The following is a 10,513-nucleotide window of genomic DNA, read 5'->3' on the forward strand; positions in this document are numbered from 1 at the left end:
GGGCTACTCTTCGTTGCGGTGCATGGGCTTCTCACTGCGGTGGCTTCTCTTCTTGCGGAGCACGGACTCTAGGCACGTGAGCTTCAGTAGTTGTGGCATACAGTCTCAGTAGTTGTGGCGCACGGGTTCTAGAGTGCAGGCTCAGTAGTTGTGGCGCACGGGCTTAGTTGCTCCATGGCATGTGGGATCTTCCTGGACCAGGGCTCGAATCCATATCCCCGGCATTGGCAGGCGGATTCTCAACCACTGCGCCACCAGCGAAGCCCCAGAGATTATTCTAGTTCTGCTGCTCTGTGTGCTCTCATGGTGAAGACCTGCTTTCAGATGGCGAGCCTTACACCTTTGTCTCTGTCTCTGACACAGGGCCAGAACACTTTCAGCACACTTTCACCAGCAATCATTTTTGAACCAATGTTCCAGAAGTCAGATGATCCAGCAATTCAGGAAGATCCTCAACAGACAGGTTTGTTATACAGACTCTCTTCCTGCCCAAATCTCTGCACTGGGAATGGGAATTCACACTTGTTGACACAGTGTAGATTTCAAGCACAGTGAAATATTTCAGTTCCTTTAATGAAGTGTTCTTTCAGTGAGGGGTCAGAAAAGGATGGGCTTTTCAGTTCAATTCCATCTTTTTTTTCCCCTACTTCCCTCATCAAGGGTTTACTTGAGAATCTACTTTCCCTGGACCCTCAGAAGAAGAGGGTCCCCTTTTTCAAAAGCTCTTGTTGGCTTTAAAAAGTGAGAGGAGTTGTGAGCTCTTTCTCCCGATGTGACACCTCCGTTCATGAGTGGGCAGGATCCACAAACCAAACTTTAGATGCGTAGATCAGATTGTGTTTGATTGAAAATCTGTCCGTGAAGCTTCACAGTAGTCAGAAAGTGTGTTCACTGATCATATGCCAAGAAAAGGATGTCTAAGCTCTTTTCCAGAAAAGCTGTAGGACACATTTTTTTATGGTTAGACCCATACTAGGTCTTCACGTTTAGAAAGTAAGGTTGATTGTGAAGCCTGGTGGTTTGACCAGAGGGGTCATTAAATGAAAAGCAGAAAGCCAGCCTGCCAGCATTGAAGGGAATCACCTGTAACAGACTTAAGCTGTCTTTGGTGTAGCCCATTAATGACTGTGTTTTTGTGGCTTATATAAGGCTTGGAATATGTATATATATTTCTATTTCTTTTTCTTGCCAGCTGCCTTGATTGAAAATTTTAATGGTGATGCAGAGTCAGTCAGTGATGTTCCACCATCCACAAGACATTCAGCATCTTTATCTCTTCCACTTATACTGCAGCCTGGCATCTCCGAGCCACCCCAGCCTCTACTACCAGCCTCAGCACCGTCTGCTCCTCTGCCTGCTCCCTCCCTAGGAACTGGTTCCCAGCAAGCTGCATTTGGCAACCCCCCTGCTCTCTTACAACCTCCAGAAGTGCCTGTTCCCCACAGCACACAGTTTGCTGCTAATCATCAAGAGTTTCTTCCGCACCCCCAGGCACCGCAGCCCATCGTGCCGGGACTTTCTGTTGTCGCTGGGGCTTTGGCGTCAGCAGCGGCAGTGGCGTCAGCCATGGCAGCACCGCCTCAACCACAGAGTACTACTGAGCCCCTGCCGGCCATGGTCCAGACTCTGCCCCTGGATGCCAACTCCGTCCTAACTAGTAATCCCACTATAACCATCACCCCGACTCCCAGCACGGCTCTCCTGCAGCCCAGCCTCGTCATGGGAGAACAGAACTTACAGTGGATACTGAATGGTGCCACCAGCTCACCACACACCCAAGAACAAATTGTAAGTATTATGTGGAAATGGATCCAGTGGGGTGAAGTGTATTTCCGAAGGGTGACACGTTCAGAGGCTTTTTACTTCAAAAAGGAAAATGGCTGTCATATTCACCCTGAAACATGTCATTCTAACACTTAGTCATTTCCCCATAATCAAGCAAGTATAAACCCAGGAATGCTGCCGTCAGTACCTGCAGTGGAGGGGTCAGGGCAGAGAAACAGCCTTCAAGTTTACCTTTATATTTCAGCGGTGGTCTAATGCTGTCAGCTAGGACAGGAGAGCCTGAGAACATTTCAGAAAAGCGGGTTCTTGTCCAAGGCAGAGTCCAGACTGGTATGAGGGACTGATGTGACCCCATCAGATGGAAGCAGACAGCAGTAGCCAAGTCAGAGAAGTGATCTATGCTCCCAGAGCAAACCGTAGAGCCATTGTCTACCAAAGTGTGTGGTCTTGATGACTAAGGAAATGACTTGGTCGTTCAATTGAATGTATTTTGAGGGCCTGCTATTTATCAGATACCACACAGGATACTCTTGGGGATATGGAAAAGTGAAAAAACCACCATCTCTTTTTCATAAAAACCTATATTCTAGTTAAAAAGGCTAAAATGCCTAAAAGAAAGTTAACACTACCAGTAGGTAAAGTGTCAAATAAAAATAATGGTAATAAAAAATAACAATAGCTGTAATTTATCGAGCCCTTACTCACATGTATAGGCTTACTGTGCTAACTAAGCACTTTTTAAAATCGAGGGTCTAACGTGCCAGTCATTACCTTAGGTACCTTATTTTTAGATTAAATTTTTTTTAGGTTTTATTGAACAGATAGAACAGATAATTTCCATACACTTCCTGCTGCTCGCCCCCAACAGCCTAGTTTTCCCTTTTGTTAACATCTTGCATCAGTGTGGTACATTTTTTATAATTGGTGAATTAATATCGATGCATTACTATTAATTAAAGTTCATAGTTTACCTTAGGGTTCACTCTGTAGGTTAATATGAAAGTTGTTATGGTATAGTAGGGTTCTGTGGGTTTTGACAAATGCATGATGTCATATATCTTCCATTACAGTATCCAGAATAGTTTCACCACCCTAAAAAATCTCCTCTGCTTCACTTCTTCATCCCATCTCCCTCTCCCCCTCTCCCTAAGCAACCACTGATCTTTTTACTGTCTCTATATGTCTGTATCTCTAGATGTCACTCACCATGCTAAGTACTTTTTAATGGTTTAATCACAACAGGCCTAGGAGGTAGATATGATTTTACCAGTGCAGAGCTGAGGCCCAGAGAAGTTAATTGACTAGCCCAAGGTCACATAGCTTACAAGTGGTGAAGCACAGACAGACCAATCCCAGAGCTCATGCTCTTGACTGCTATATCGTGCTGCCAGATGAGGGGTTTAGAGACTAAAGGCTTGTTGGGTGGGCATACAGGTCAGGTGAGCCTTGAAGTATGAGTAGGATTTAGATGGAGAAAAGGATATACTAAGTGGGAGAAAGTCTGGGTGGATGTATGATGCAATCAAACAAACTGGAATGGTAGGTTAGAGCTAAGTAGTGAATACTCAAAATTCCATAAATGGGGTGGGTGCCAACCACCTCTGGAGGCAACCTAGTTCCAGTCTCGGGTGGCCAGAGTCACTGGAAGGGTCTTCTCGGCATTATGACCCAATCAATCTGCCTCCATGTAGTTGGGTTTTCTGGTTGGTAGTGTTGTTTTCAGTATTCAAAATTATTTTCAGGGACTTCCCCGGTGGTCCAGTGGTGAAGACTCCGTGCTTCCGCTGCAGGGGGCGCGGGTTCAGTCACTGTTCGGGGAGCTAAGATCCCACTAAGATCCCGCATGCTGTGCGGTGAGGCCAAAAAAAAAAAAAAAAAAAGAAAATTATTTTCATTATTTTTATTGTTCATATATTTGCTGATGGCTATGTACAGAAAGTGATCGTACTTTCTCATTTATGATAGTGGCATTTTTTTCTTCCAGTTTTATTGAGATATAATTGACATACAGCAGTGTATAAGTTTAAGGTGTACAGCACAATGACACAAGTTTCGTGAGCATCCATCATTTCATACAGATACAGAATTAAAGAAATAGAAAAAAATGTGTGCATATGATGAGAACTGTTAGGATTTACTCTTCTAACAACTTTCATATGAACCTACAGCAGTGTTAATTAATCATGTTTATCACATTGCTCATTACATCACTAGTGCTTCTTTATCTTATAACTGGAAATTTGGATCTTTCGACTGCCCTCCTCCAATTCCCCCTATCCCCACCCTACCCCTGCCTCTGCTAACCACATATCTGATCTCTTTTTCAATGAATTTGTTTGTTTGTTTTGAAGTATGATTGACCTACCTCTGTTAGTTCCTGTTGCACAACATAGTGATATTTCTGTACATTTCAAAATGATCACCATGTTAAGTCTAGTTACTATATGTCACCATCCAAAGATTTACATACTCATTGACTGTATTCCCTGCACTGTACATTTCCTACCCATGATTCATTTATTTTGCAACTGGATTTTTGTACTTCTTACTCTCCTTCACCTATTTCTCTCCTCCCCTCTGGCAACCACATGCCTCCATGTAGTTTTTAATCTTCTTTTCCTGGATCTGCCCTGGGGAACTGCATGGAACATGGAACAGCTCATTCCTTTTCCACCCAATTCATTTTCATGTATTGAAGTATGGGTCTCATTTCTCCATCATTATTTTATAGTGTCCTCTCCTATAACTTAGCCAGAAGCTTTCAAGTTCCTCCTAGACTCATCTTAGTAGAGGCACTGTTTTTTCCTTAAAAGGATGACAGATAAAGCCCTTTTTAATATAAGACTTGAAGAAAGCAGAAACCCTACAGCCAGTTGAATCGGAAGTGTACTAAAGTGAGGGGTGATTTCTGGGCATGACCCGATAGTCCTACTTGGTAATCATATGAATAGCTAGTGTTTGCTGAATGCTCACAGTATGTCCCGGTCTCCACACGCATCATCTCATTTCATCCTTTTGGGGGCCTTTGGTTGGCGTCCCTGTTTTTACAGATGAGGAAACTGCGACTTTAAGAGGTTAAATTACTTGCCTGACCTCAACAACTAAGTGGCTGAGCTTGGACTTGAATCCATGTGTGACTGAGTCCAGGGCCTACCCTTGAGCATGTGCCCCATGCAGCTTACAGCACACTGCCCAGGGCCTTCACAGGAGGTCTCCTGCCTGTGAGAGGGAGTCTTAGCCTGTTCTTAGCATGCAGCTTAGTCCTTGAGGGGAAAAAAGAACTTTCCAGTCTCATGCAAGTATTGGGGGTTGGCAGGGAGTGGAGAGCTTAGAGGGGAAGCTAGCCCTGGGGCTCTCTCTGAGAAGACCATCCACGTGAGAAAAGCAACCTTGGAGGAGCCTTTGGGTGCATAGAACCTACTGGATTAGGCAGCTGGGAGACAGCCAAGGAGTAGGGAGGGGACAAAGCCGGCTACATTGTCAGCACTGAATGTCAAACAGTGCGGTGACCTCATGTCAGAGCACAAACAAAAACATCACTCAGTACAAAAATCCCTGAACACTGAGGGGTTTCTGTCCTCTTGGATGACCATTACAACTGGGGAGGCTTTAGGCCCTTGGAGATCTGCCATATTTGAGTAGCCATAAATGTGATTTTTTTTTTTTTTTTTTTCCAGCAGCAAGCATCTAAAGTTGAGAAGGTGTTTTTTACCACTGCAGTACCAGTAGCCAGTAGCACAGGTATGAAATTCTGTGTTAGCTTTAAAAGGAAGTCAACTCTCTGGGTCCCTTGAGGCACAGTTAGTTGATTGTTGCTTTGCCCGGGATTTAAACATTTTTAAAATTAAATTTATCACATTTGTATTATTAGAGTATTTAATATTCTTACAACTATTGAAAGTTACTGGACTTATAGCATAAATACCACATTTAACATTCTTTAATTAGTAACGGTTCTTTCCCTTTCAGATATAGCCTTTAGGGAATTCTCTGGTGGTCCAGTGGTTAGGACTTTGTGCTTCCACTGCAGGGGGCCTGGGATCGATCCCTGGTCGGGGATCTAAGATCCTGCAAGCCACACTGCACGGCCAAAAAAATAAAATAAAATAAATAAAAAAACAGATAGAGGCTTTAATGTAGCCAGATCACAGTTAATGTTAAAGAGAGCAGCTGTTAATTCACTGGACTCTTTTCTAATTACAGTAATGAAGAAACAGCATCTGGGTCAGAGACTCTTACAGAGCTAAAGGGTCCTTTCTCTCAAACTCTTTATTTTATAGATTAAGAAACTGAAGCCCTGAAAGATTAAATGAGTCCCCCAAATTTATAAGTTAGTTTGTGGCAAAGCCAAAGTACTAGTTCTTGGGCCTCCTGACTCCCTCCCGTTCTGTTCTTAGCCCCTTGGTCTCTAGCTCTTTTGAGACACACAAAGCCTGTGTGAATTCAGAGTGAAGGAATGTGCGCGCACACAAGGCTGGCTGTGTGTCCAAGACGGGGCTGCAAAGGTGAGCGGGATGTCCTACAGGAGGTCAGAGAAATGGCCTGGTACAGTGTGGAATAGCTCTGCACACGGCAGCTGCCCTTGGGCCATCCCTGAGGTATAAGCCTGCTGAAAACACTGCCTGGAGGCACTGGGAGAGGAGGGCAGTGAGCTGGGTGCTCAGAGGTAAGAGTCAGTTCTCCAGAAGAGTTTAGGTAGAAAGAAGAGCCCCTGAGCCCAGAGCTATGAAGAACGTGCAGGAAAAGGGAGGCATCCACCGTGGCTGGCATGGAGGGTGCCTGCGAGAGGGGCCGGAAATGAAGCTGGAAATACAGGGTGCATCTAGATGGTGTGTGGCTTTTCTGTCTTGGAGGGGATGGGGAGTGTCAGAGGCTTCTTACTTGAGGAGGAATGTGGTCCAGTTTAAAGCAGAACCAAGCCTGGAGCATGGCACGGCATCTACCCTTTCCATTGTTCCGCCTGCCTCCGTGGCGCTGAGCTAGGCCTACACCCTCCTGTCCCTCTTGCCCTTGCCCTGCAGCTACTTGAAGAGCAGTCTCTCTCGCCCTCTCGCAGGGAGCGCTGTACAGCAGATTGGCCTCAGCGTCCCTGTGATCATCATCAAACAAGAGGAGGCCTGTCAGTGTCAGTGTGCGTGCCGGGACTCTGCCAAGGAGCGGGCGGCCAGCAGGAGGAAGGGCTGTCCTTCCCCTCCCGCTCCAGCGCTGAGCACCCAGCCTCCTGGTGAGCCCAGCCTGAAGCTACCACCGCAGACTTTTTCCCCGCCCCCGATCCCCCTGTCGTCCTCCTCCGCCGCATCCTCTTCCTGTGAGCAAAGCAGACAAGTAGTGACTCCTTCAGACCCTCAGACAGAAACGTTACGTGCCATGGATATGTCAGAGTTTCTGTCGCTCCAGAACCTGGACACGCCGTCCAATCTGATTCCCATCGAAGCACTACTGCAGGAGGAGGAGGAGATGGGCCTGACCAGCAGCTTCTCCAAGTGAAAGGCCCGGATGTGCTCACCTCCAGGAACAGAGGCTGAGCAGGAGGCAGAAGGTGCGATGCCTACCACCGTGGGGTCAGCAGTTTGAAGGAGGAAGAAATCTACTGTTTGAAATCCTCACCTTTCAGACATATTTTCTTTATTCATATCCCAGGAGCATCCATTTTTAAGGAACTGATCTTTGGAGAAAAAAACAAAAAAAGCAAAAACGGAACAAAACAAAAAAAAAAAAGCTAAGTTATAAATGAACTGTTTGGCTGCACTGTATGTCACTTTTGCTTACTGTCATGTGAACTTGGAAAATAAGGTTACTCGTATGCATAAAAATTCTAAATGAAAGGGTGTGGTTTCCATCAATCTGATGCTGCCCATCACTTGCACTGGGGTCTTTGTAGTCTGGGCAGTAGAGTTCAGTGTGTCGGGTGTTGCTGCTCCTTCTGTGTCTTTTGAGTCTGAGGCTGAAGCTTGCTTGGAAGGCCAGACCCTCACTCCATCAGAGAGGGAAGTGGCAAAGGCAGGTCAGACAGCCGTGAGCTGGACAGGGATCACGTGAGATGGTTTCGTTGTCTGCGCTTGGTGTTGGTGGAGCTCAGGGTGACTATGGCAGGTGTCATCCTGCAGCCCAAAGGGCAGCTAAAAGCCTGGCCCAAGGCCGCGGGGACGGTCCGCTTCCGCAGGGACCCCAGGCAAGTTGTTGACTGCTCTCTGCCCATGACACATGTGCAGAACAGGCTCTAGTGATGTGATCACAGTCTTTGCCTTCGGGTTCTCTCTTTCTCCGTTGGTTGCCAGGGCTTGCAGATCACAGTGAATTTTTCTCGGGGAACATCCCTGCGTTGTCCTAGAGTGGACATGTGGTTTATGGCCAGTCAGTCGCTGGCTGGTGGTCTGCCTTCCTTGAAGGGTATCTTCTTCCTCAGAGCAGAAGACCTGCATTTTGCTGATCAGGAGAAGGTGCAGCTTTACAGGAGTTCTGTTCAGGCGGCGTGTCATCGGCAGGCCACGTGTCCTGGTTCCGGGTTCCAGCCAGGCTTTTGGTTGCCCCTCTCATCTCCGCCTCTCACCCCTCTGGATTTTGCATACAGCCTAGTACAGTGCAAAGAAGGATGTGACTTGCTCAGCTTAGTCATATGATTTCTAAACAAAAAACAAAAAAAGAAAAAAAAAAAAACCACAAAGCGATGATCTTCTACTCAGGGTAAAACAAAAAAATTCCCCTTCCACCAAAAAGCCTGAAATGTTGCAATAAGTTATCTCATTTGGAATGTTTCATTAAGTTGTATTATAGGAAAAAAATTTGTTTTGATTTGTGTATAGAATTATATCCATCTCTCTGCCTTTGGCTCTGAGTCAGTCATTGCCTCTTAAAATAAAACATAAAATACAATCCACACTAAAATGGAAAGTTTCTCTTAACTGGCTATATCAATATAGTCATGAGTGCTCCCCCCACTCACTGAGCTCAGAAACTAGGCATGGCCCAATGTCTAGACTAGGCCTCTGCCTCCCAAGGGCCCCTTCCCTGCCTTGAGCGAGGGGGCAGGGTGCCACAAATAGGGCTGCCCTTCTGAGTCAACGAGGTCGGGCAGAAAGCAGCCGTAATTTGCCTTCCTTTTCCAGTCCCTAAGGTGGAGAGATCTGTCACTCTCCTGTTCTCTGCGCCATTACTCAGGGCCAGCCAAGACAGTATCTAGAGGAGATCATTTACCTGGGAGCCAGAGGCCCTGCCTTTAACAGGATGTTCAGGGGCCGATTTGGACAAGAGGGCAGTGGTGGTAAATGTTACTGCCATGAGGAGACATGGGCTTACCTACAAGCAGCTGGTGGTTTCTCATTGAAGGAGTCTAGTCGCGAGAATCAGGGTTTTTTTGACCCTCTGCACTCTCTTGTCCAAAAGGCTGGTGGGTTCTGGCGGCCACTGACCTCAGCAGAAGTTGATAAGGCAGGAGGAACCTTCTATTACCGCAGTGGTTCACCTTCCTGGAAAACCAGCTGCTGAGCATGGGTTGTTCTTGGCCATCTCTGGGCCTTGCACCCATAGGAAGGTTTGCGGTAGGACCCTGGCTGTTTTCTCCACACCTTCCGAGAGAGAGAGAGCAGCATGTGGGTCCCAAATGACCTCCCCACGTGCCCATCCTAGGCTCACCTGAGATTCAATGCCCTGGGAGCTGAGCTGGAAAGCAGGAGCCTAGGGAAGGCCATCAGAAGTGCCATGGTTGAAATATTGCTTCCCTCCGGCCAGCCCGGGCTGTGCTTGTGTTGGGGTCTGCCCAGGCCCGTGGCTTTTCTGCTCCAAAGATCAGGGGTGATGAAGAAACTGTGTTGAGGCTGACAGATTTTCCTAGTTGAAGTGTCTGCCTTTTGAGGGTACTAGGGATTACAAGGGGGACCATCAGATCCAATCAGCTTTTGAAAACATCAAGCATGTGCTTAAAATGCTAGTGAGTGGTTGTGAAGAGTACGTTTACTCCACAGGGCTGGCAGTCTCTCCTTTCCTCCTTCTTCTGGCACTCTTCCCCGCCCCTGTCCCTTCTATCAGCCTGGCCCCTAGTGTCAAGGATCTTGGAGAAGAGAGGGCACTGGCTAAAGTGGAGCCACAAAGAGCCTTCATGGAGAGTGGTTTTCAAACCCAGGAATGAACCTAGGGTGAGGCTAGGGAAGGTGTGCAGACTTCAGGTAAAATCACGCCTTTTTTCTCCCCATGGTAACCTTAATCATTTTCACCCTGTAGACTGAGACTTCCAGCTCCCACTAGCATCTCCAGTTATACTGCCCCTTTACAGAATGCTAGTCAGCCTGGGGAATTGTGGAGTTCACGGGCTTGGCAGGTGGCAGGAAACTTTGGCTGGCACCGCCAAACTGCCTTAGTGCATTTGGTCCTTCCCAGGCAGGTGGGTGAGGCATTGAGGGAAAGTGGCCCTGCCTTTCCTGGCAGTTTGGCCAACCTCATGGGGGTATCACTAGTTTGATGACAGGAATTGGTGTCATTCATTGAATTCCACCCCTGCCCCTCCGCCCTCGCAGAAGGAGGTCATGGTACAAAGTCCAGGAGGGGCCTTAAGGTGTGAAGGCCTCTCTGGGCAGAAGCAAGGGACTTCTCTTCACCACCTCTGGGAGAGTCAGTAGATTGGAGAGTTTACTTTCAGGATCAAGGCAGCGGACTGATGGGGATAATGGGTGGGTGGGTTTTCCTGAGAGACTTTGTATAATGTGCTGAATGTGTCCAAAGGGACAAGTTTGCA

At 47.0% G+C, this 10,513-nt stretch overlaps 1 protein-coding gene across 3 annotated transcripts in view; it reads left to right on the forward strand.

Annotated features, from left to right (window-relative positions):
- Positions 1 to 8,410, forward strand: part of MTF1 (metal regulatory transcription factor 1) — a 38,359-nt gene extending 29,949 nt beyond the window's left edge. The window contains exons 8-11 of one of the 3 annotated variants that reach the window (XM_059081372.2): positions 364 to 463; positions 1,193 to 1,788; positions 5,463 to 5,526; positions 6,842 to 8,410. In XM_059081372.2, the coding sequence (XP_058937355.1) occupies positions 364 to 463; positions 1,193 to 1,788; positions 5,463 to 5,526; positions 6,842 to 7,272 (1,191 nt within the window). In that variant the 3' untranslated portion in view covers positions 7,273 to 8,410. Of the gene's footprint in view, positions 1 to 363; positions 464 to 1,192; positions 1,789 to 5,462; positions 5,527 to 5,988; positions 6,101 to 6,841 lie in introns of those variants that run through there. The other 2 variants (XM_059081381.2, XM_067011193.1) reach the window with 2 other exon arrangements.
- Positions 8,411 to 10,513: the final 2,103 nt, after the last annotated feature.

The sequence above is a fragment of the Kogia breviceps genome, chromosome 1 (genome assembly GCF_026419965.1).
Source record: "Kogia breviceps isolate mKogBre1 chromosome 1, mKogBre1 haplotype 1, whole genome shotgun sequence".
In the NCBI taxonomy this organism is placed as follows: Eukaryota; Metazoa; Chordata; class Mammalia; order Artiodactyla; family Physeteridae; genus Kogia; species Kogia breviceps.